Genomic DNA, 26,645 nt, shown 5'->3' on the forward strand with positions numbered 1-26,645 from the left:
TTCCAACTTTTTCTGCTTATGTGGTGCTAAGGAATCAAACCCAAGGCTTCACACATGCAAGGCATGCACTCTACCACTGAACCACCTTCCCAGCCCCCCAAGTAGACAAATGAGAGATTCTCATCTCTAATAAATCAGCAAAAAGCTAGAACTAGAGGTGAGGCTCAAGTGGGAGAGTGCAAAAAAAAAAAAAAACTCTGAGATAGCACCTAGGCCCTGAGTTCATGCACTAGGACCAGCACAAAAGAAAAAATACGTGTACTTACATGGTAGAAAAATGCCATTTTCGCCAGGCACTGGTGGCTCACACCTGTAGTCCTAACTGCTCAGGAGGCTGAGATCTGAGGATCGAGGTTCAAAGCTAGCCCAGGCAAGGAAAGTCCGTGAGACTCTTATCTCCAATAAACCAGTAGAAAACGGAAGTGGCTTTGTGGCTCAAGCAGTAGAGTGCTGCCTTGAGCTGAAGAGCTGAGGGATAGCGCCCAAGCCCAGAGTTCAAGCCCCATGTCCGACCAAAAAAGAAAAAGAAAAATGCCATTTTCTTCTCCATTTTTCATGTTTCTTTAATTAAAGGGATTAAATTCTGTTTAGGTTGCTCTGCACACTAGAAAAAGTGGTACACTTAATTTATGCATATTACTTGATTAACATAGAGTGGAATTCCACAAAAAGAAAAGGTTCTTATATGTAATGTTGTTTTGTGGATGTATGACTTTATATACTTTAGTATTGACAAAGGATTTGACAATTATATCAGAAGTAACAAAAACTTGCATTGAATATATACAAGAATTTATAAAGATTATCAGATCTGTCCTGCAGAAGCAAAGAATTTATAGTTGATTCAAGTCACTATTTTTGGTGAATGTATTTGATGTAAATGATACAGCAAGAAAATAAGCTTGCTATAGAGAAAAATCTGGACTTTCCAAGTGAACATCTTCTTTCTGGAGATTAAGTTTTCCCTCCTTTAACAGGACATCTTACAGGAAAACACGAGAGACATTTCTCCATCTCAGGATGCCCACTCTATCATAACCTCTCAGCTGATGAGTGCAAGGTAATTGTATTTTTATTTATTTAGCATCTACTTACTGAGGGCTTGCTGCTTGCTCAACACTTGGCTAAACATTGGCTACAACAGTGAAGAATACAGTAAGTAATGGAAGAAAACAGGAGATTGTCTACACAATGTTTGGAACTTTAACCACTATTGTAATCATCTGTTGACAGTTGACTTTGAAAACTGCTAGGAACATGCCTCTGCTTCTGAGGCATAATTTGCATAAATATGTGATTGCAGCATTGTGCATTAAGTTCTCTTAAAAATCTGCGAAGTTAATTTACTCACCTGCGTGCGTGCGTGCGTGCGTGCGTGCGTGCGTGCGTGCGTGGTTTTAACTCAGCCAGGCCAGCACTATCTCTGAGGTGTTTTGTTGTTTTTCTTAAAGCTAGTGCCATACCACCTGAGCCACAACTCCACTTTTAGCTGTTATTTTTTGTTTGTTTTTGGGGGGGTAGTTAATTGGAGATATGAGTCTCATGGACTTTTTCTGCTGGGGCTAGCTTTAAACACAACTATCAGATCCCAGCCTCATGAACAGTTAGGATTACAGGAGTGAGCCAGCCAGTGCCTATCTAATTTGCTTTTTAAAATATTTTCACAATTCTTTTCTTCTTTGTCCATTTCTGCAGAATATTTTTCCTTTTGGTTACTCTGTGACATCTACTCTTAGCTAATTCTTTTAAATTATTGAAAACTATACCTCCAGGGCTGGGAAGGTGGCTCAGTGGTAGAGTGCTTGCCTTGCATGCACGAGGCCCTGGGTTCGATTCCTCAGCACCACATAAGAAAAAAAAGCCGGAAGTGGCACTGTGGCTCAAGTGGTAGAGTGCTAGCCTTGAGCTGAAGAGCTGAGGGGCAGCGCCCAGGCCCAGAGTTCAGGCCCCATGACCGGACCCCCAAAAAAAAAAAAAGGAAAAAGAAAACTATACCTCCTAAATAACCTTTGGGACTTTGAGGAAGCAATAAAAAATAGAACTTAAGGAATTTTACAGAAGCAACAACTGAAAATGGTAATCTAATGGATTGCTCAGGTAGTGTTTTGACAAGTTATTTATATGAAATACTTTGGTTAAACAAAGTATTACTAGTTGTTTATTTTACTTTGTGAACTAGGCCTCGGCCACAGATTTTTACTTGTCTGGGAAGATTTCATTAAGAATAATTATATTGGGCTGGGAAGGTGACTCAGTGTTAGAGCGCTTGCCTTGCATGCCTGAGGCCCTGGGTTCGATTCCTCAGCACCACATAAGCAAAAAGAAAAAAGACGGAAGTGGCGCTGTGGCTCAAGTGGTAGAGCGCTAGCCTTGAGCTGAAGAGCTAAGGGACAGTGCCCAGGCCCAGAGTTCAGGCCCCAAGACCGACTCCCCCCCCCCCCCCCCCCCCAAAAAAAAAAAAAAGAATAATTATATTTCTAGCTAACATTAACTTCTTCAATGCAAGTACTTGTTCTATCACAAGTAGATCACAGGATTAAAATTTTCTTTAGTTGGTCTTTATGAAGAATAGTTTATTTCCAATTATATATGTATTCTTAAGATTAGAATAGTTTTCTTCATTCCAGATTTTTTTTTTTTGTCTGTGCCTGGAGCTTGATCTCTGGGCCTGGGATCTATCCCTGAGCTCCTTTTGATCAAGGCTAGCACTCAGCTTGCTCAGTGCCATTTCCAGCTTTTTCTATGATTATTTGGAGGTAAGAATCTCATGTACTTTCCTTCTCTGGGCTGGCTTCAAACTATGATCCTCAGATCTCAGCCTCCTGAGTAGCTAGAATTAAAGGCATGAGCCATCCAGCTTCCAGATCTTTTTTGTTGTTCATGGGGCTTGAACTCAAGAGTCTGGGCACTGTTCTTAAGCTCTTTTGCTCAAGGCTGGCACTCTACCACTTTGAGCCATAGTGCCACTTCCAGTTATCTAGTGGATAATTGGAGATAAGAGTCTCACAGACTTTCCTTCCTGGGCTGAGTTTGAACTATGACCCTCAAATCTCACCCTTCTTAGTAGCTAGAATTATAGGCATGAGCCACTGGGGCCCAGCCTGCTCTTTTTTTTGTGAGCAAGGCATGTTCTCTGTGTAGGGTCTTGCCATTATCTTTGGCCCGATTAGAGCTATAACAGCTCTCCCAATGTCTTAATTCAGAAGCTGATGAGACATCCTTCTCTGACAACTGATCTCTGTATTTTTATAATCCTCTTCTACTACTTGTCATTAAATTAAACTATCTGAAACTTTGGTTTTACATAAAAATCCTCCTAAGATATAACTAAAAATTATTGGCTTGTAATACTATACATTTTAAGCAGTTTATTTTATTTTATTTTAATTATTTTGGGGGTCCAGTCGTGGGGCCAGAACTCTGGGCCTAGACAATGTCTGTCAGCTCTTCAGCTCAAGGCTAGCACTCTACCACTTGAGCCACAGCGCCACTTCCGGCTTTTTTCTTTTTGCTTATGTGGTGCTGAGGAATCGAACCCAGGGCCTCAGGCATGCAAGGCAAGCGCTCTACCACTGAGCCACCTTCCCAGCCCCAAGCAGTTTATTTTAGAACATGAAAATTTTCGATCTAAAGCCAGGCACCAGTGGCTCATGCCTCTAATCCTAGCTGCTAAGGAAGCTGAAATCTAAAGATTGTTGTTCAAAGCCAGCGCAAGCAAAAAATATCCTGTGAGACTTTTATCTCCAGTCAACTATTCAAAAACCAAAAGTGGTGCTGTAGCTCAGAGTGATTGAGTGCCTTGAACAAAAGAACTCAGGGACAGCACCCAGAACCTGAGTTCAAGCCCCATGACCAATTTTTTTTGTCAGTTTTGAGGTTTGAACTCAGGGCCTGGGTGCTGTCCCTGAACTCTTTTGCTTAAGGCTAGACGTCTATCACTTTGATCCACAGCTCTGCTTCCTGTGTTTGAGTGGTTGATTGGAGATAGATTTTTCTGCCCAGGTTGGCTTTGAACTGTGATCCTTAGATCTCAGCATCCTGAGTAGCTAGGATTATAGGTGTGAGCCACCAGTGCCCAGCCCCATGACCAAAGTTTTAAAAAAGATTTCAGTCTAGGGAAGAAAATTCTGATGGGGGGAACCCACAAAACATTTTTTTTTCTTTTTTTTTGTGTCAGTTATGGGGCTTGAACTCTGGGCTTGGGTGCTATCCCTGCATTCTTCAGCTCAAGGCAAGCACTCTACCGTTTGAGCCACAGAGCCACTCCGGTTTTCTACTGGTTTATTGGAGATAAGAGTCTCACGGACTTTCCTTGCCTGGGCTGGCTTTGAACCTCCATCCTTAGATCTCAGCCTCCTGAGTAGCTAGGATTACAAGCGTGAACCACTGACGCCCAGCGCACAAAACATTTCTGTTCTACTTTTTTCCTCTTTTGGTCCCCTCTTTCAAAAGGTGAATCAAGCTTACCATAATTCATTTTTCCTGCAGTACACTTAAAGGTTGATAGAATTTTTTTTTTTTTTTTAAGTCAGTCGTGGGGCTTGAACTCTGGGCCTGGGCGCTGGGCTCAGCTCTTTAGCTCAAGGCTAGCACTCTACCACTTGAGCCACAGCACCACTTCTGACTTTTTTCTGCTTATGTGGTGCTGAGGAATTGAACCCTCATGCATGCAAGGCAAGCATTCTACCACTGATCTACCTTCCCAGCCCCGGTTGATAGAATTTCTAAAACAAGCTATGTCTTACATTTAAAATCTCATATGGAAAGATTAGATTGGTTTCTTACATTTATAAATGTTCTAGAATTTTTGTTTTGTGTTGTTGCAAACTCAGGACCCCATGCATACTAGGCTTGCAGCACTAGGCTAGATCTCTAACCTAACAAAAGCTCTTGAGTTTTAAAACTACCTGCATCTACATGATTGCCCTTGAGTTTTCCAGTAAACCTCTGTAGTCAGCAATATTACCATTTCTATTCAGTCTTGAACTTCTGTGGCTATGTGTGCTAACCAGTTACAAATATTTAAGGACTCAGTGTCTTATTTAGTGACACGTATCAGGTAAGTGGCTTACACATGTACTCCCAGCAATGAGATATCAGGAGGATTGAAGTTGAGGATAGCCTGTACAAAAAGTTAATGGGCCCCCATTATACCAGAAAAGTTAACAAAAAGTTAATGGGCCCCCATTATACCTGGTGGTTTGCCCTTGTCATTCTAGCTATGAGGCAAACATAAGTCCGATGATCATGGTTCAAGCCAGCCTGAGGAAAAATGTGAGACCTTATCTCAAGTATAACCAAGCCAGAAAGGACAGGAGGTGTGGCACAAATAATAGAATGCCTTTGTGACATGTGCAAGCCCCTGAGTTCAAACCCCAGTACCACCAAAATCAGGGAAGACCGCAAAAAAGGGGCTTACCTTAGGGAGGGAGGCAATACATACCTATAAATATCTCAATAAGAATTTTATGTAGTAATATGAGAGACCAAAAGGCTGAAGATAATGACTGTTTCTGACATGGTAGATTCCAATGTACTGGTTTTGATAAAGGAGGTCAAAGAAGATGTTCCTGATGAGTTGGCATTTGATCTCAGATATGGATAGTGGCAAAGAAACAGTCCTATAAGGATCTAGAAGAAATGGCTGTGGAGAAAGAATCACTGAATTTCAGGGATTGAAGGCTGTGGCTAGAACATGATGGGAAATGAAGAAGCAGGGCTCAGGTCAGGAAGGCCTGAGGTTTGGCACAGGAATATGTTTCCATTCTGATGGCAATAGGAAGCATTGCCTAAGCAGAGGCATGATGTAATTTTGTGAACATTTTGTTGAAATGACATCTCACTTGAGGATAGAACGAGAAGAAGGCTGCTCAAGAAGTTGTGGCAGTAGATGGATTCTGGACTAGCATGGTGTCTGTGGAAAAGTCTAAGAATAGGTTGCATTTTGGAGTGGAGCAAGCTACTAGACTTGCAGGTGGATTCGATGTGAGATGTGAGAAAAAGAAGAATCACAGATGACGTCCAGTTTTTACCTGGGCAACTTAAGATGGTGTGTAGCCGTCTGTTATCAGGAAGATTTGGAATAGAGCAGATAGGTAGGAAGTGCTAGTTCTGACATTGCTAAACCTTAGTGAAGCTGAATAGGTAGTTGGATTTGAGGTCTCAATTCCCAGATGATGAAACTGAAACTATGTAGTGATGGGATTTGTCTGAGATTGTGTAACTGTGTAGAGTTTTCCTATAAACTTGAACCCAAGTTTCCCTTTTCTTTCTCTTTCCCCTTCTCCCCTCCTTTTTCTTTTCCTTTTCTTCTTTACTCTGTCATCTATCTATATCTATATATCTATATCTATCTGGTCTTACTATGTTGCCCAAGCAATCCTCCTGTCTCAACATGCTTAGTATCTAAGACTACAGGTCCCTACCACTGTGCCTGGCTCTACCTAGGTTTCCTAATGTTTTCTTTGTATTTTCTCATTCTCTTCTTGCACTTCTTCAGTTATTTTTTGTTTGTTTGTATAGTTTTTTTGGTCTTTTTTTTAAAAAAAAAAAAACAAAAAAAAAAACTAGTTTCTTAACAGTTTATTAGCCAGTACAGTGATAGGAATCCAGATTCAATCATCAGACTTGTGGTAAAGCTTTCCCACCATTTAGCAACAATAATTTCACTTTTCTGATTTTCACTTAGTGGCTGAGAAAGGATGATAAGAGGCTTGCTTTGTCTCTTATAGAGATTGTGATAATATGTGTACCTTTTACTTTCAAAGTACAGCCTAAACGCAAGGGATTATCATGAATTCTTTTACTTTAAGTAAATGTAGTCTTAGAAACAGGTGGATTTATTGACATTGTTGATGGTTGCAGGTGAGAGCACAGAGCCGGGATAAGCAGATAGAAGAGAGGATGCTGTCCCACAGGCAAGATGACAACAACAGGCATGCAACCAGGCACCAGGTATGGGCCTTGTGAAAGCTCTGGCTGGCCATTCAGTTTGAGATCCCCATCTTCAATCTCCTTTGACCCATGATTTCTCTATAGGCATATCCATGCCTCTTGTTGCTCAAGGTATGGCTAAATATCTTTTCTAGACATCAGCCCAGGATATTTACTTCCCAGGTAGTAAATTTCTATAAATAAATACTTCTACCTCATAAATGGTAGAGTCAAGCTACTTATTATAGAAATAGTAATAGAAGATACTCTTATTTGAAAGATTACATTGGTTGTTCCATTTTCTAATTTTTCCCTCTTGGTTTTTAACTCCCATTATAGTTTGCTTTCAAGCCATCTCCACTTAGCTGGCTTATTTCTAAGGTCAGCAGTGATATTTCCTTCATATCTGATATTCATCAGCTAGGTTGCTTTTCTTCTTTTTTCCTGTGATTTCCAGGAAGCATCCTTGTTCTAATTCTCTGAACATTTGAGTTGCATTGATTCCTTTTCTTTTATAAATGGCTTTGGTCTTCACTTTTGGCTGTTTTTCTGCCTGGAACTCTATACCTGACCAAGAAGAAGAGATTATATTTATTCTTTTAAGGCCTTGTCCAATTCTTAGCTCTTACAGGAATTCTTTCCAAATCTTCACCTGCTATTAGTGAGCCACTTCCTTTAGTGTAGTCCATTCTAGTGTTCAAAAAATTTCAGCCTTTATCACATATTATTCATAGTTTCTTATCTAGGTGTCTGTTTTTGTAGTTAGATTTTAAGTGGATAACTGGGAGCATGGTAGTGAGGAAGTTTTGCTTGGAAGACAAATTGATCTGGATCTGAATACTGTGATTCTTTCTCTTGCTGTTTTGTCCTGGGCAGACCATTTAATCTTCCTAAACTTTATTTCCTTGTTAATATAAATGAATGACAATACAGAGTAGTCAGCTGAACCTTGTATATGTAATAGCTATCACATTGCTTGGCAATAAAAATGACTCTAAGAAATGGCCACCTTTTTCATTATGTACCTTAGGTTCTCTTCTTACTCAGTTTCTTTGTTATTCATTTTGTATCACTATCAGATCAGTAAACATTACTTCAAAAACAGTATTCAATAAATGCTTACTGAGTTGTGATCTTCATCTTATTTCTGTTGCTTTGAAATAGGGCTTGAACTCAAGGCCTGGGCACTGTCCCTGAGCTGCTTTATGCTCAAGGCTAGTGTTCTACCACTTGAGCCACAGTGCCACTTCCACACCTTGAGAGAGAGAGTGTGTGTTTGTGTGTGTGTGCATGCATGCTCAAGGCTAGTGCTCTGCCATTTGAGCCACAGCGCCACCACTTCCACACCTTAAGAGAGAGAGAGAGTGTGTGTGTGTGTGTGTGTGTGCATGCATGCATGCGTGCTCAAGGCTAGTGCTCTACCACTTGAGCCACAGCTCTACTTCTGGCTCTTTGGTACTTAATTGGAGATGAGAATCTCATAAACTTTCTTGCCTGGCTGGCTTGTAACTTCCATCAGATCTCAGCCTCCTGAGTAGCTAGGGTTTCAGGTATGAGCCACTGGCACCCAGCTTGACTTGCATTCTTAATTCATATTAATGTTAGGATAAGTTTATAGCCAGGTGTATGTGGAGCCAAGTGCTGGTGGCAGGATCAGTTACAGCCCAAGCTATACAAAAAGTTCTCAAGACCCCCATCTCACCTGACACTGTCTTAGCTCATGCCTATGATCCTAGCTACTCAGGACTCTGAGATATGAGGATTGTGGTTCAAAGTTGAGTGATTCTTCAGTTAATCAGCCCCCGCCCTCCCCCCCCCCCCCCCCCAAAAAAAAAGAGCTGGAAATGGAGTAATCCTTAAGTGGTAATACACTATCCTTCAGTGAAAAAGCTAAGGGACGGTGCCCAGGCCCTGAGTTCAAGCCCCAGTACTGGATTTTTTAAAAACCTATTTCAACAGGAAAAACTGGACATGATGGCATGCCAGCCAACTACAGTGTCCCAGCTATAGTATGAAATATAAATAGGGAGATAAGGATCCAGGCATGGCCCAGAAAAAAAGCAAGACCTTGTCTCAAATATAACCACAGCAAAAAGGACTGGAGAGCACTTGCCTAGCAAGCACAAATTTCTGAATTCAAACCTTAGTACTATTAAAAAATAGAACCTATGTTTAACTAGCAGTAAATATAGTTTGAGTGTGAAGGAAATTAATTTTAAATTATAAAATGGATACATTATTCACAGGTAACTAAATTTTTGGCTTTTTTCTTTATAAAAATGTTTATTAAAATTTTGTAGTTTTGAAGTTTAACTCTTGTAATGAGTTTTCCAGCTGACTTCTCAGTTTTTTCTTTTAGGCACCAACAGAGAGGCAGCTGCGCTATAAGGAAAAGGTAGCAGAACTCAGGAAGAAAAGAAATTCTGGACTAAGCAAAGAACAGAAAGAGAAATGTATGGTGAGGAAAAGTTTAGTTCTTATTTAGCATGAACTGAGCTCATTTGTTTCCCTTTCGCTTTTTAAGCTTTTGCCTTGCAGATTAGCCAATTGCTGTTTTCTACGAGAGACCATCAGGTAAATATCAGAAACTCTTTGCAGGCGCTTAGAGCTTACTATAGTCCCCCAAACTGGGTTGTTGAATGGAAACAAGTCTTGGAAAAACTTACAAAAAGTTCTTCGAACCTGTCTTTTGTGACAAATTCCAAACTGGCCAGAACCAGATTAGCATGGAAGAAATGATAATAGGAACAAAGATGCAAATGAATAGTTCTTCAAATGCTAATGTATGCTTGAAATCTAGTGTGTTGTTCCTGAGGTAAACCTACTCCTTCAGTTAAGTACTTTTGTCTCTTTTCTGGGGGAGGTGGAGTCTAGTGCTGCAGGGAAGGGCTAGAATCCAGATTTAAAAGAGAAGTCTCTATCCTCCAGTTTCTTTCCAGGGACGGATTACTTGTATCGTATGTCATGGTAAGGCTTTATTATTTAAAGTTGGACTGTTATTATCTTAATTCTCTGTGTTTTTGTCCTTCATCTTGCTTAATATAGTGTCTAGCCTGCATTTTCTGTACACTTAGGCTCAAGTTTTAAGTGGGAACCTTACACAGTTGGTAGGTAGTACTATGTGGCCACAGCAATTCAGGTGAAAGAATTTGGAAAAGACTGCTTAGTCCAGCTGCCTCTCTCTCCCTACTTGCAGGTTTCAGTCTAGCATCTCAAAATACTAAGGCTTGGAGAATTTGGTTTTTATTTCTATTTATCTTGCTTGTAAGTCAGGGGAATATCCTCCTGGGTTTGTTGTCCTTTGTTTCTTACTGTCCTGCATGTTTTCTCTGGAAGAAATAGAGGCCTAGAGTCCTGATCATGGAGCTTAGCAATAGGAGGTACTCTCTCCTGGACCTTTCAAAGCATCTCTACTGACTAACTAGGACTTTGGCAGTACCATGCAAATAGTCTACCTGTACTCTATCCCTGGCATCTAGGGTGTAAGCACTGTGTAAATAGCTTCTAGTTGTGGTTGGCATACTTTGAAAGGAAGTGGACTACATTTAGGACCAGAGAGTATCATGCTCTGGTTATTTTTCTAGGAACATAGACAAACCTATGGGAACACTCGGGAGCCTCTCTTGGAAAACCTGACAAGCGAGTATGACTTGGATCTTTTCCGAAGAGCACAAGCCCGGGCTTCAGAGGATTTGGTGAGTGCTAAAATCTCCAATTGAGGGAGGACCCTTGTAAAAGGTACTTAAAACTGCCAAGAAAAATGATTAGCAATCATTTTGATGGGAATTAAATGTACTTTGCTGCTTGAATCTCTCCCTTTACCCACTTGTTCTTTTGAGATTGCCCACGCATATTTAAAATGAATAATCCACTTCCCCTTCCTCCCTACTCCTTACAATATTCACCTCCTTTCACTCTGAACTGGAACTTCCAGTTGGGCTTGAAGTTATAAGGCTGGTTAAAAACAGTAGGTGCTCCTTTGTCTCTTGAAATTTGCAATTCTGGAAACCTCTGAACTGTGAGGTGCAGCGTACCTCCCCTTATGTAGAGAAAGCTTCCTTAACATCCTGCAGTTAATCTAGGAGCATGAAATTAACTGACAAGGAGAATAACTGGGAAGGCTAACTTTCAGATATTTTATTGAATTTGTTTACTTATGAGATGGGAGTTTCACTATGTTGCCCAAGCTGTTCTCAAACTCTTGGGCTCTACCAATTCTCCTGTCTCAACTCCCCAGTGCTAAGATCACTGGTGCTAGCCTAACCACTACTCTTGGCTACTGTTTAAGAATTAAACTTTTTTTTGGGGGGGGGGGGGGGTCCGGTTGTGGGGCTTGAACTCTGGGCCTGGGCGCTGTCCCTCAGCTCTTCAGCTCAAAGCTAGCACTCTATGACTGTGAACCACAGCGCCACTTCTGGCTTTTTTCTTTTTGCTTATGTGGTGCTGAGGAATTGAACCCACGGCCTCATGCATGCAAGACAAGCACTCCTCCACTGAGCCACCTTCCCAGCCCCAGAATTAAACTTTTATAATTAGCTCACACTTAGGTATGATGCCCTAGGCATTATTGAGTTGTACAAAGGATTTATAATTCCATAAGTCAGGAAATGAGTACAGTGTTTCCTGGACAATGTCACCCCTTGACTTTGCCCCATTTGCCCATAAGTTACATGGTTCATTTTTTACGTCGGCTATATTGAATACCATGATACATTTGTTCACCCTTCTTCCATTTCTGTGTCCCCTTCCCCAAAATAAAAAGACAACAATGAAAATAAAACCAACAACAACAAAACCATGTTTCCATTTCCTGGAGTTTGTTTTGATAAGTATTGTTTTAGATGTCTGAAGGAATTAGACCCTTGAATACCTCCTCTAAGTATCCTGTAAATGCACAGAGCCCTGTATAAGTTATCATCTCTGGTTGTGTTTTAGATGTAATGTTACATAGAACATCCTAGGCTGAATTTTTAATAAGTTTAGATCAAGAAAATTCTGGTGCTTGAATTTACCTCAGAGTTAATAGATTAAATGTGTTCAGGGAAATTTAGTATGTAAAGTGAATCTCATCTTCACCCCTCCCTTTTTTTTTTTACTGTATCAAATACTAGAGAGTTGAAAATTTTATAGGAGGCAAGGTTTGATGGTTACAGTAGGCTGGCTGCTTTCCACTGCTGATTTTCTCTCCTATTCTGGAAAGACACTGTCTAGGCCAGTTTTTCACAGCTTTCCACCTGGGTATGTTTACAAACTATTTCTGTAGTCAGCTCATAGCCACTTTAAGAAAAAATGATACACAGAAATATTCTCTACTGTCTCACATACCAGTGTTAAATACTTTTTTAAAAAATAACTTTTTTATTGTGAGAATACTGTACAGAGGAGGGGTTACAGTTACACGAGCGAGGTAATGAGTACATTTCCTTTGTTTTTCCCCTACCATCCCTTTCCTTCCATCTCCACAACTACACTCCCCGCACCCCCAAATGCTTTTTTTTTTTTTTTAATGTCAATCAAGAGGCTTGAACTCAGGATCCCTGAGTTCTTTTTTGCTCAAGATTAATGCTCTACCACTTTGAGCCACAGCTCCACTTCTGATTTTCCTGATGGTTAATTGGAGATAAGAGTCTATGATTTTCCTGCATGGGCTGGCTTTGAACTGCGATCCTCCCATCTCAGCCTCCTGAGTAGCTAGGGTTATAGGAGTGAGCCATTAATGCCTAGCCAAAAATACCTTCTTTTTTTCTTTTTGGTGGGGGTGGGGGAGAGATGCTGGGGCTTGAAGTTGGGGCCTGGGCCCTGCCTATGAGCTTTTCTGCTGAAAGCTAGATCCAAAGTTCCATTTTAGTTTTCTGGTGATTAATTGAAGATAAGAATCTCGCAGCCTTTCCTGTCTGGGTTGGCTTTGAACTGACATTATTATGCCACTTGCAAGAAAAAAATGATAAGAACTAGATAGTATCACGTTGAGCAAGATAAGCCAAGTTCAGAGCATCAAATATGACAGGTTTTTCTCCCATATGTGAAACCTTACCATAAGTGGGGACTATTAAGGGAAATCAGTGAAAGCGGGAAAGGGGAGCAGTTGAAGGCAGTGAATATAATCCAAATATATTATGTATGTTTATGAAAATAGCTTGTAGTTAAAAGCTGTAAGAGGCCAGTGTGGAGCTAAAAAAGTAATGGGGGATAAATGAATGAAATGAAAACTACATTTAATATATATTAAAACATTTTAAAGGGGCTGGGAAGGTGGCTCAGTGGTAGAGCGCTTGCCTTGCATACATGAGGCCCTGGGTTCGATTCCTCAGCACCACATGAGCAAAAGGAAAAAAGCCGGAAGTGGCGCTGTGGCTCAAGTGGTAGAGTGCTAGCCTTGAGCTGAAGAGCTGAGGGACAGCGCCCAGGCCCAGAGTTCAGGCCTCATGACCGGACACCCTTACCCCCCCCCCCCCCCCCCCAAAAAAAAATTTTTTTTTTTTTTTTTTAAAGAAAAAAGTACACATTGCAAATTTGTCAGGGATTCACAGGCTTTATAGAAGCTTTTGCAGATGAATGAAGCACGTTCTAATAATCTTGTCTTTAGGTTTTTTTTTGTCGGTCATGGGGCTTGAACTCTGGGCTTGGGCGCTGTCCCTCAGCTCTTCAGCTCAAGGCAAGCGCTCTTACCACTTGAGCCACAGCGCCACTTCCGGTTTTCTAGTGGTTTATTGGAGATAGGAGTCTCACGGTCTTTTCTGCCCGGGCTGGCTTTGAACCGCGATTCTCAGATCTCAGCCTCCTGAGTAGCTAGGATTACAGGCGTGAGCCACCGGTGCCCGGCTTGTCTTTAGTTTTTAGATTTTGTTGTTGGTTATTTTTGGTCGGTCATAGGGCTTGGACTCTGGGCCTGGGTACTGTCCCTCAGCTCTTCCACTCAAGGCTAATGCTCTACCACTTGAGCCCCAGTGCCACTTCCGGTTTTCTGGTGGTTAATTGGAAATTAGAGTCTTATGGACTTTCCTGCCCAAGCTGGCTTTGAATCGAAATCCTCAGATCTCAGCCTCCTGAATAGCTAGGATTATAGCATGAGCCACCAGCTCCCGGCTAGAATATTTTTTTATTTTTGGGGGAGGGTCCAGTCGTGGGGCCTGGGCACTGTCCCTCGGCTCTAAGAGTTAGGAGTTTGTAATAGATTACCTTCATATAGTTTAATTTGGCTTTGGCTGGTAAAAATGAAGTCATATATCCAAGGGCTTACTCTGATGGGACCCAGAATGTGGGTGTAGACAAACACCTGTTGAGATCTATATAGCTAATAAGTTTTCTAGAAGACTGCCTGATTTTCCAAGCTTAGCATGATGGCCTCAAACTATAGTCTTCTCATTTTCAGCGTCAGGAATAACTAGGATTACAGGTAGAAGTCACGATGCTTGGCTCTTTTTGACTTTGATTTCTTCCTTGGCAACAGGAGAAGTTAAGACTGCAGGGCCAAATCACAGAAGGGAGCAACATGATTAAAACAATTGCTTTTGGCCGCTATGAGCTTGATACTTGGTACCATTCTCCCTATCCTGAAGAATATGCACGATTGGGACGTCTCTACATGTGTGAATTCTGTTTAAAATATATGAAGAGCCAAACAATACTCCGCCGGCACATGGTAAGTTGTGGTGGGTGCCTTTGCCCTGACTGAGATTGGGATGTTACAAGATCTCTGGATTTTGTTCTAGAGATGGTATCTGTCCAAGCAACTCAACATAGCAATGGGAATTGAAAGCCATATGAGGGAGGTCATCCTGTAACAGAGGATGAAAGACTTGTCTGATTTTATTGAGTCTGTTTACTATGTTTTTTTTCTTCTTTTTTTTTTTTGATTAGCTGTGAGAAAGTCATACAGGGAACTGGCCACCTATGGCTTATACCTGTAATCCTACCTATTCAGGAGGCTGAGGTCTGAAGATCATGGTTCAAAGGCAGTCAGAGCAAGAAAGTCCATAAGACTCATCTCCAGTTAACCACAGAAAAAAATAACTAGGAGTGGCTCAAGTAGTAGAGCACTGGCCATGAGCACAAAAGCTCAGGGATAGTCTCAGCCCGAGTTCAAGCCCCAGGACTTGGGGGAAAAAAATTCATAAAGGAGATTTTTGTCATGTAGCAGGGATAGAGAAAAGGGTAAAAATTAGTTTAATTTCTTTTTTCCCTGTCTGCTGAGACAAAGTCTTACAGCATAGTTTGTGCTAGACTGGAACTCACCTCAGCCTTCTGAGTGCTAAGATTATAGACTTGTACCTTGTTTTGAGATACCTCTTAGATAGGTCTGTTGCTCCCATAGTCATAACATAATTGTGGCCTTTAGTTTGCCTGTCTTCTCTGTGCATCTTTGTGTGTTTGCACATATACATTCATGTGTATGACAGTGCTAGGGGTTGAACTCTGGGTGCTGTCCTTTATCTTTTTCACTCAAGGCTGACACTGTCACTTTAGCCACAGCTCTACTTGTGGCTTTTTAGTGGTTAATTGGAGATACCTTTTCTGTCTATGTTGGTATGAACTATGATCCTCAGATCTCAGCCTCCTGGAGCTAGTATTATAAGTCTGGGTCTATCTTCCTATCTATTTTCCGTGGTTTCCATGTGCTAAGCACCTAAACACAGACTTACTAGGGTTTCTCTAACAGTTTTCTTTAGTTCAGTGATGATACTTTTTCATGTTCTTGGCTCTAGAGCACATAATACTGTCTGTAATTTTGTAGTCCAGTGCTGCTACTTTGACTAGTATGGGGATAGAATAGAGTGAGTGCAGGTGGAGGCAAGGATTGGTGGAGACAGTTAGGCAGAGTGAGTAGTAGTGGTGGCAGCCTAGACAGATTGTCGAGTAAGAAGATAAGTAAGACTGATATTACAATTATAATATGATGTTAACTACTTGTCATTTACCTTTTTTTTTCTTTCTTGTTGTTTAGTAACACCAATAGAAGCCAAAAAGGCAAGAAATAGAGAAAACAAAAGGTCTGGATAGCTCTATGAGCATACTGAATATTTAATGGTCTGTTGTATTATATAAGTATAAAAATCAGCTGGGCACCAGTGGCTCACGGCTGTAATCTTAGCTATTCAGGAGACTGAGATCTGAGGATCACAGTTCAGAGCCAGCCCAGACAGAAAAGTCCCCATGAGACTTATCTCCAATAAACTACTCAAACAACCTGGAAGTGGTGCCTGTGGCTCAAGTGGTAGGGTACTAGCCTTGAGCACAAGGAATCTCAGGGACTGTGACTAGGCCCTGATTTTGAACCCCAGGATTAGCAAAAATGAATAAGTATAAAAATCAAATGTCAGAAAATGCCAATCTATTAATCCAAACCTATTCTGATTTCCTATTGCTTCAGGTATAATCACTGAAATGGCCTTGGATTAGTTTGATTGTTGTTGGAAAGAAAGTACTAGCATGAGGAAAGGGGTAGATATAATCTTTAGATTATAGGTGTAAGCTACCCAGCACCAAGCCATATACTTTTTCTTTTCTTTTTTTTTTTCCTTCAGTTGTGGGGATTGAACTCGGGGGCCGGGGCCCTCTCATTGAGCTCATTTGCTCAAGGCTAGTGATCTACCACTTTGAGCCACTGTGCTACTTCCTGTTTTTGAGTGGTTAATTGGAAGTAAGAGTCTCACCTGGACTTTCTGCCCACCCTGGCTTTGAACCACAATCCCCAGATCTCAGCCTCTTGAGTAGCTAGAATTACAGGTTTGAGTCACTGATGCCTGGCTCAGGCATGATTGAAAGCAGTATTTATTAATCTTTTATTTTTATTTTTTGGCCAGTCTTAGGGATTGAACTCAGGGCCTGGGCACTGACCCTGAGCTTCTTTTTGCACAAAGGTAGCATTCTACCACTTAAGCCATTATGCAATTTCTGGCCTTTTTCTAGTTATGTGTTACGGAGGAATCGAAACCAGGACTTCATACATACTAGGCAACCACTCTACCACTAAGCCACATTCCCAGCCCCTAAAGCAGTATTTTATAATGTATTTACATTAAAACCTTTCAAGGCACACAGATGTAATTCTAGCACTTAGTAGACTGAGGCAGGAGAATCAGTTCAAGATCAGACCTGGATACATGGTGAGTTCCAGGCCAACCTTTACTAAAGATCAGACTCCATTGTTTTTTGTTTGTTTGTTTGTCGGTTGTGGGGCTTGAATTCTGGGCCTGGGCACTGTCCCTGAGCTCTTCAGCTCAAGGCTAGCGCTCTACCACTTGAGCCACAGTGCCACTTCCAGCTTTTTCTGCTTATGTGGTGCTGAGGAATTGAACCCAAGGTCACATGCATGCAAGGTAAGCACTCTACCACTGAGTGTTAAGATTGCCAACTGGGGGTTGGGGGAGCAAAAGCTGGATTCTGGTGTCTGCTGAGGTCTGAGGATCATGTTTGAAAGCCAGTTGGGCAGGAAAGTTCAGGAGACTACTAAAAAGCTGGAAGTGAAGCTGTGGCTCTAGTGGAAGAGCACTAGCCTTGAGTACATAAAAGCTCAGGGACAGCACCCAGGCCGACAATAACAAACAAAAAAAACTGAAACTTGGGCACTAGTGGCTCATGCCTATAATCCTAGTACTCAGGAGGCTGAGAATCTCAGTTCAAAGACAGCTGGGGCAGGAAAGTCTGTGAGACTCTTACCTCCAATTAACCACCAGAAAACCAGAAATGGCGCTGTGGCTCAAATGGTAGAGTGAGCTGAAGAGCCGAGGGACAATGCCCAGAGTTCAAGCCCCATGACTGACAAACTGTTGGCAGGGCTATTACTTCCGTGGTAGAGCAGTTGCCTATAGCTATGTAAGTTTCTGGGTTCCATCCCCAACACCACAAACCAAACCAAAATATTGGCCTTTTAGGTACCTTGTGCCCTCTTGTGGCCATGTGCCTCCAGCTTTCGGCTGCTCAGCCAGGTTCCCATGCCTTCTTATATAAAGTGCTGGAACATATACATAGTTCCATAGTTGTTATCATTGTGAGTTAGATTTTCTAATCTGAAAAGGAGACGGTAATGATGAGTAGTTACTGGTAAAGGTGGGTATAAAGTACTTAGTAACACTAAGCTGCTAGGAATAAGCTGCTTAGGAATTTCCTGTTTAATAAGCAAAGGTATTCTTATCTGGCTTTTGTGTAGTAGATGATTTTAATCTCCTGGGCTGAGGTAATGCCAAAGTATAGCCCAGAAAACTTGTTCCAAACAACTATAAAATGTCTTTAAGTATATTGTAGTGACTTTAGAAGCCTTTATTTGTTTTTCTGGGAAAAAAATCTATTTTATTTACTAAGGTGTGTTCAACTGACCTTTAGCTCACTTAACCACATTTGACCTATGATTTCTTTTCCTACTAAGGAGCATCTCATAGGGAGACTTTTCCTTGATGAGAAATCCATTCTCTTACAGGCCAAGTGTGTATGGAAACACCCACCTGGTGATGAGATCTATCGGAAAGGCTCAATCTCTGTGTTTGAAGTAGATGGCAAGAAAAATAAGGTAAAATGTCATAACTTAAGAGAAATGGTGATGCACATTCATGGTTTTTAAAGAAGAATGTGTAGTTTTTGTTATACCTTGTAACAAGCTAGAGATATTGTGTGTTATAGCAATGGAAAAAGTCTGCCTTACGGAGGATAGTGGTATGATTATTATTTAAAAATAATTTTTGTTGTTGACTTTAGAAGTCAACAGCCCTCACATAAATTCTTTTTCTCCTTCCAGATCTACTGCCAAAACCTGTGCTTGTTGGCCAAGCTTTTTCTGGACCATAAGACATTATACTATGATGTGGAGCCCTTCCTGTTCTATGTTATGACGGAAGCAGACAGCACTGGCTGTCACCTGATTGGATATTTTTCCAAGGTCAGCAGGATCTGGCGATTAAGAAACTAATGGCCACGGCAGGGATATGGGTATTAATAATTGAGGGCTCAAGTAAATCCCTAATACTTTGAACAGTAATAGCCCTTCCCTAAAGTTGAGTTGGGGTTCATATTATGGATAGTTTAATGAAAATGCTCAGTTCTTTACTGAAAGCTTTATCCAAGCCAGGTGCTAGTGGTTCACACTAATCCTAGCTACTCAGAAGGCTAGACTTGAAGGACTGTAGTACAGAGCCAACTCATTTAAAGTATGTAATTGACTGGTTTATAATACATTTTCAGAGCTATATGAACACTAGGCACTTGTCACAGTTTTCATAATTTCTAAAGGAAACCCTGTGTGCATTAGCAATCTACATTTCCAGTCTTGTATATAAATTTGCCTATTTTGGACATTTCTTTTTCTTTTTTTCTTTTAAATTTAAAAAAAATTTTTTTTTTTGTCCTGGAGCTTGAATTCTGGACCCGGAAGCTGTCCTGCTGTCCTTGAATTCTTCAGCTCAAGGGGAGCGCTCTACCACTTGAACCACAGTACTACTTAAGATTTTCTGAGTGGTTTATTGGAGATAAGGGTCTCATGGACTTTCCTGCCCAGGTTGGCTTTGAACCATGATCCTCAGGTCTCAGTCCCCTGAGTAGCTAGGATTACAGCCATGAACCACCAGCACCTGGCTTGAACATTTCTTTTTTTTTTTTTTTTTTTTTTTTTAATTTAATTTTATTTGTGAACATACTGTACAGAGGAGTTACAGTTACATGGGCAGGATAATGCGTACATTTCTTACCAAGCATTGCAGCCTCCTCCTTTGTTTATCCTTCACATCCCTTCCCAGCCTCCCCCCGCCCCCCCCCAATCCCAATCCTTCTCCTTCCCCCCCCCTCCCCCCCAACGTTGTAAAGCTCGTTTTGGACATGACAACTTGTACTTCTCATTGTTGGAACAGGTCCACCTGTATCCTTAAACAACTGGTTTTTCCCCATCTCCTCCACAAGTTATACTGACATCAAATATAGTGAAAGCAGGGGTTATACTGTGGAGGAGGGACATACAAAGCAACAAAGAGATAATCTTATAAATGTGTTAGAAACACATGCATGAAAGAAAAAAAACATTAAAATACACATCTAAGGGTTCATTTTCCTGACATCACATTATCTGACCTTTGAACATTTCTTATACATAGAATCTTCAAATATGTGTTGTAATTTTATTCTGATCCCGTTTCAAAACGAAGGCGGCTTGTATTTCGTTCCTTTCCATTAGGCAGGTGACTAGTCTTCTGAAAAAATGCCTCTAAAGAGAGCTTCAGGGACTGGGAGTGTGGCTTAGTGGTAGAGTGCTTGCCTAGCTTGCATGAAGCCCTGGGTTTGATTCCTCAGTAGCACATACACAGAAAAAAACAGAAGTGGCGCTACGGCTCACGTGGTAGAGTATTAGCTTTGAGCAAAAGAAGCTCAGGGACAGTGCTCAGGCCCTGAGTTCAAGCACCACTTCCAGCTTTTTCTATTTATGTGTTACTGAGGAATCAAACCCAAGGGCTTCATGCATGCAAGGCAAGCACTCTGCCACTGACCACCTTCCCAGCCCCCCAGGACTTTTTGTAAGACATCTTATATTGTATATGAGAGAGGCATGAAACCTTTGGTTCCAAACCCTAATGACTTCTAATCTGTTTGCTTTGATTTTAGGAGAAGAACTCATTCCTCAACTACAATGTATCCTGTATCCTTACCATGCCTCAGTACATGAGACAGGGCTATGGCAAGATGCTCATTGATTTCAGTAAGTGAAACTGCTAAGTCTTATCAGTTCTACAAGGCAGAGATCCTTTTAGTGGTATTCATCATTTTGTCCTGTGATCTTTATAAATTATGGCATGTAGTGGTAATAAGTAAATAAACAAACAGTGGGGAAAATCTGAACTCTTGGGTCTGAATTGAACATTGATCATTCAATGAATGCAGGAGCCTGAATTGATGCTTAATAGGCAATGCTGACAATTACCATGTAAGCTCTATAAGATTGTCCTGATTTAAGACTTTTTTCAGCAGAGCACATACACACCTAATGCTTAAAATCTGTTCTTTTGATATGTGAGATTTCTCTTTCGTAAAGATATGTTTAGAGGTAATCCATATACCTGATAGAGGCTTTGGATAGTACACTGTACTCACTGAAGTTGATTTGTAAACTTTATTAGTAACGTTAATCATGACACAATTGTCATTAGATACACACATTTCCATCTGTCTTCAAATAAGATACCCTGTTGCAGTTCTCATGCTATGAATAGATGTCCTTTCTGTGGTCTGTTAATGCCTGTTTTTCTATGTTTTTTTTTTTTTTTAAATTTCTGTTGGTAGTTTAAAATAGTCTGGGCACAGGTGGCTCATGCCTGTAATACTAGCTACTCAGGAAGCTGAGATTGCAGTGCAAAGCCAGCCCAGCAGGAAACTCCGTGAAACTCTTACCGTCAATAAACTACTCAGAAAAAGCCAGAAGCAGAGCTGTGGCTCAAGTGGTAGAGTGCTAGCCTCAAACAGCTCAGGGACAGCACCCAGGCCTGAGTTCAAGCCCCAAGACCTGCACACACAAAAAATAGTGCTTAAATATTGTTCCTGAGTGCAAGAAGAAAGACTGGGCAAGGCACTGGTGGCTTACACCTGTAATTCTAGCTACTCATGAGGCTTAGATCCAAGGACCATGGTTTGAAGCCAGCTTTAGAGACTTATTTCCAATGAACTACCAAAAAGCCAGAAATGGAAGTATGACTCAAGAGATAGAACTCTTAACTTTGAGCAAAATAGCTATGGGACAAAGCTGAAGTTCTGAGTTCCAGCCTCTTTGCGGCACAAAATAAAAGGCTGACAAACCTATAGAACTTTCTACAGGTTATAGTGCTTTCTGGCTGTGAATATGACGTCACTGAACCAATAGAATGAATTAAATAAGGTGTTTTCAAAAAAGCACATAAAATGAGGTTATCCTGTACTTCCTTGAGAGTAGTTGTTTAGTGTTTGCAATTTCAATGGAACATAACTGCTCTGACTTAACAATCTACTCTAAGCTAGCCGCTGATGGCCTGTGCCTCTGTAATTCTAGCTACTCAGGCAGAAAAATTGGCAAGATTCCCATCTCTAACCAACACAAACAGGGCTAGAAGTGTAGCTCAACTAGTAGAATACCACTACTAGCTAGTTTTCTAAATTCGAGGCCAAGTACCAAGGGGAGAAAGATAAAGGAATCTTAAGCTGGTGTGGTGGTACACACCTAAAATTCTAGAACCTGAGGCTAAGCTGGAATATCAAGATTATAAGGGCTGGAAAGGTGGCTCAGTGGTAGAGTGCTTGCCTTGTATGCATGAGGCCCTGGGTTTGATTCCTCAGCATCACATAAGCAGGAAAAAGCTGGAAGTGGTGCTGTGGCTCAAGTGGTAGGGTACTAGCCTTGAGCTGAAGACCTGAGGGACAGCGCCCAGGCCCAGAGTTCAGGTCCCATGACCAACAAACAAAAAAGATTATAAGCTAACTTAAACCTACAAGACAAGAACTGCCTCGAACAACAAAGCTATGTTATGCAGTGAGATGGCTTCCTATTTCTGTTCCCCATCTACCTGTTCATATACCTACTAACCATACACTTACACAGAACCATTGTTAAAATTCCTAGTGAAGGTTTCCAGAGATTTTTCATGTCTGTTACAAGTAACTGCACATTCACAATCTTCCCCTTTTTATCCATATTATATTTAACAGTATATTGAATGACTGACCACTAATTGATACTGCAGACTTCTTTTTTTTTTTTTTTTTTTTTTTGTCGGTCGTAGGGTCTGAACTCTGGGCCTGGGTTCTGTCCCCCAGCTCTTCAGCTATAAACCAGCACTCTACCACTTGAGCCTCAGCCCCACTTCTGGCTTTTTCTGCTTATGTGGTGCTGAGGAATTGAACTGAGGGCCTCATGCATGCAAGGCAAGCACTCTACCACTGAGCCACCTTCCCAGCCCCCAGATTTCTTAAACCTTCCATGTTGGCACACTATTCTTAGCTATTAGGATGCGATTCAGTGTTGTTGGAAAAAGTCTGTGTTTGTTCTCTGGCAGGTTATTTGCTTTCCAAAGTAGAAGAAAAGGTTGGCTCCCCAGAACGTCCACTCTCTGATCTGGGGCTCATAAGCTATCGCAGTTACTGGAAAGAAGTGCTTCTCCGTTACCTGCATAATTTCCAAGGCAAAGAGATTTCTATCAAAGGTTGGTTTTTATCTCTTGTAAAAGGTGGTTAACCCCAGTAGATAGTCTTAACTTTTCCATTTGGCTCTGTTCCTGCTTTGTCACCTGCAAAGTTAATGCCTATTCTGTGTTCCTTCTGAATATGAGGAGGGAAGACCTCCTAAGTATTTTGACATACACAGGAGCCTCGATGAAAGATACATCTGTACATCTTGCTGGGTGCTAGTGGCTCATGCCTATAATCCTACTTGGGAGGCTGAGATATAAGGATTATGGCTCAAAGCCAGCCTGGGCAGGGAATGTCTGTGACTCTTATCTCCAGTTCACTACCAGAAAACTGGAAGTGGTGCTGTGGCTCAAGTGGTAGAGCACTAGCCTTGAGCAAAAGAGCTCAGGGACAGTGCCCAGGCCCTGAGTTCAAGCTCCACAAACGGAAGACACATCTCCTTTGAAAAGGTGGAAGAATTTAGTGTGGTCTATATTTGACCTTGATTTCTAAGGTTGCAAGAGTAGCTTCTTGATATAACATCTTAAGTACCAAAGATTCTGGTCCTTTTGGATTTCTCTAAGTGAAAGGAGGCCTTGGTTGGGGGTAATATCTATACTGTGACCCAATTTCAGTAACTCTTGTGTTTACAGAAATTAGCCAGGAGACAGCTGTGAATCCTGTGGACATCGTTAGCACTCTGCAAGCCCTTCAGATGCTTAAATATTGGAAAGGAAAACATCTGGTTTTAAAGAGACAGGTGAGGTTTTCACCAGTTGCTTGTTAGGTTAGGTGTCCTGGAAACTTAGCAGAGCCTTACCCTGCCACCCACAAAGTAATTCCTCTTCTTGGCGGGATTTGACTATATAAGCACCTTCCATTGGCCTCATTTCTTAAGCTGATAGGAAGAGCTCTATGACCTTACGTTACTAATCTCACTTATCTCCTACCTTGTCCTAATCAGGAAATTTTGGTAAGCTCCTGTCTCAGATTCTGATGACACATGTTAAGCAGCTTTCTGTTGTACAGCACTTCTGTTTTCTTAGGTTAGTGAAATGGCTGTCTGTAGAAGGGAGTCCTCAAAAATTCCGAGTTTGTGATAATGGTTTTAGATTGTTTGAATAGGTTCCATCTCATTTAATATGCCCACTTTAGGTAAATAATGATTTTTTTGTTCCCACTAAGGGCAAAGTAGGAAGACAAGGATTAGGTAGGAAAACAGTACAGATCAAAAGAATAATATCTTATATCTTAATATATTATTAAATTTGGCAATTCCTTCTCCGCTAATACTCATTTGTTCTCATTTTTTTTTCTAGGACCTGATTGATGAATGGATAGCCAAAGAGGCCAAAAGGTCCAACTCCAATAAAACTATGGATCCAAGCTGCTTAAAATGGACCCCTCCGAAAGGCACTTAAAGTGATCTATCATTCTGAGCCAGCGAACCCCAGCAGTAGGAATCCGTACCCTAGGGATCTGTCTGTCATTTCTGTTGTTCTTGTGATTGGCAAGTACAGTATCCTTTGGGAAGGCCATCCCCCTCAGGACTGTCCTGGCTCCGCCTTTTGTGTACACTGCAGACGCTGGTTCTGAGGAACTATTGTTTCGGCCTCAGTGAGGTTGCCTGGAGAGATCTGTATTAGACTCAAGTGCAGATCCCTCATAGCACTGACCCAAGGAGTTCTGTTATGGTACTGTACTTGTCCAGTCACTGGTTCCCTCCTCATGTCCTTTAGCCCCATGAGGTGTATCTTGTCCTCTGAACTTTGTACTCAAGCTTCTTCCCATCTGGTTACCAGATCTCTAGACATGGCTACCACCACAGGGACCCTTCTAGTTACTCCTTACACACGTATTTTGTGGAATGGTAGGGAAGAGGCAGCATTTATGAGTACGTGTGTTTGAGGAGTCCATTCACTTTGGATTTTGTCTTAAAACTTCTTTCTGCTATTTTTATGGAAAGACATTTTTGATCACCATTAGGCTGATCAGAGCCAAGTAATTCTGATGTTTCCCAGGGATTAATCTTTAAAATAGCACCTACTCCATCTGAATGAGATGGGGAGAGGAATAAGAGGTGGAGATTCTGCATTTTGATTTATGTTCTGTGGGCAATGTCTTGGTGGAAGGGAATTGGTAATTCTTGCTTCACCAGGAAATGTCTAGCAGTAAATGTCTTCTCTTATTCGCTGGCCCTTTTTATGTTTGCAGGTGCCAAAATAGTTTCGAGTTCTTTCATACTACATGTTCATTGGTTAATAATACTACAGAACCTTTTCACCAATCTGTACCAGTCTGGTATAAGATACCTACTTTTTCCTCATAAGTTGCACTGATTTTTGTCCAGAGCATCCTGGAGAAGTGGAAAGTGGTCTCAGCCCATGACTCAGCAAGGCAGAATGACCACCCTGCCACCGTTTGCTCATCTTTTCAACAGTGCCTCACCTTCCTCTAGGCTAAATGCTTCTGCCCCTCCAAGAACTCCTCCTCCGTTTCCTTTGTGGGATGTACCACCATTCTCCTAGTCTCTGGTCTCCTATTTTTGGTGGTGTTCAAGGAAAAGATGTTCCCTCTAATTTCTCCCTAGCCGGTTATAATCTGTTATCTTGGGGCAGCTTTTGATGTCTTAACATGTCGCCCTTCCCAACTTGGTCCCAGCACTGCTGTCTTCATGTGGCGCCCTCACCACAGTCCCAACTCTGGTCATTTGTGCCTTTCTCTTGTCATCTCTGTACACTACTTATATTCACTGTGGGTTGAGGGGAGCTGGTGTTAAGCATGTTCAGTGGAGGCTCCCCTCCAGTTTCAGTGTCACTGTTCAGAGTATCCAAAAGCAACTTTACTGGGGGTTTTCTTAAGGGGTAAGGCCTTTTACATGCTAAACCCTTCCCCACATGTGGTAGAATGTGCTCTCAGCATCTACTCAATAAAGCATGTTCTCTGCACATGTCTGATTCATCTGGAGTGCTCATTTATGTATGGAAAGATGCAGCTGCTGATAGCCCATTGAGGGTTTGTTTTCTCTAGCAGTGTTACACATTCTTTCATTGGATTCATCTTATGATTTTAGAGGCAAATGAATTATGGGGCAGGGGAGGACCACTAAATTCCTTTCTCCACAAGCATGTTCTCTAATAGTGAATTGTGTCACATCTAATTACACCCCTCTTCCAGTTTGTGTTTCTGGAAGTAACTTCATTTTCACTTCATCACTCAAAGGAGCACAGAAGCTGGGTATTTCCATCTCTTCTTAAGAAAGGAAAAGAGTAGTAATTGTTGGAGTGATTTTGCTCACAGACTGGAAGTTATAAGAACATAGCCTTAGCCGGGCGCTGGTGGCTCACGCCTGTAATCCTACCTACTCAGGAGGCTGAGATCTGAGGATCACGGTTCAAAGCCAGCCCGGGCAGGAGAGACCGTGAGACTCCTATCTCCAATAAACTACCAGAAAACCGGAAGTTGTGCTGTAGCTCAAGTGGTAGAGAACTTGCCTTGAGCTGAAGAGCTGAGGGACAGCACCCAAGCCCAGAGTTCAAGCCCCACGACCAACAAAAACAAAAAAACAAAAAAAACATAGCCTTGTGGGCAAACTTAAGAGTCCT

The 26,645-nt window shown here is 41.5% G+C and overlaps 1 protein-coding gene across 5 annotated transcripts in view; it reads left to right on the forward strand.

Moving 5' to 3' along the window:
* Kat7 (lysine acetyltransferase 7) overlaps window positions 1–25,987 on the forward strand; it is a 40,424-nt gene extending 14,437 nt beyond the window's left edge. The window contains exons 5-16 of one of the 5 annotated variants that reach the window (XM_042673512.1): window positions 978–1,060; window positions 6,865–6,954; window positions 9,293–9,391; window positions 9,472–9,507; window positions 10,518–10,628; window positions 14,384–14,575; window positions 18,350–18,439; window positions 18,665–18,805; window positions 20,515–20,608; window positions 22,929–23,075; window positions 23,694–23,800; window positions 24,360–25,987. In XM_042673512.1, coding sequence (XP_042529446.1) covers window positions 978–1,060; window positions 6,865–6,954; window positions 9,293–9,391; window positions 9,472–9,507; window positions 10,518–10,628; window positions 14,384–14,575; window positions 18,350–18,439; window positions 18,665–18,805; window positions 20,515–20,608; window positions 22,929–23,075; window positions 23,694–23,800; window positions 24,360–24,461 — 1,292 coding nt within the window. In that variant the 3' untranslated portion in view covers window positions 24,462–25,987. The remainder of the gene's footprint in view (window positions 1–977; window positions 1,061–6,864; window positions 6,955–9,292; window positions 9,392–9,471; window positions 9,508–10,517; window positions 10,629–14,383; window positions 14,576–18,349; window positions 18,440–18,664; window positions 18,806–20,514; window positions 20,609–22,928; window positions 23,076–23,693; window positions 23,801–24,359) is intronic. The other 4 variants (XM_042673517.1, XM_042673523.1, XM_042673527.1 and 1 more) reach the window with 4 other exon arrangements.
* The last annotated feature ends 658 nt before the right edge of the window (window positions 25,988–26,645 follow it).

This window comes from Dipodomys spectabilis, unplaced genomic scaffold (assembly GCF_019054845.1).
Source record: "Dipodomys spectabilis isolate Male_0828 unplaced genomic scaffold, ASM1905484v1 ptg000018l, whole genome shotgun sequence".
NCBI lineage: Eukaryota > Metazoa > Chordata > Mammalia > Rodentia > Heteromyidae > Dipodomys > Dipodomys spectabilis.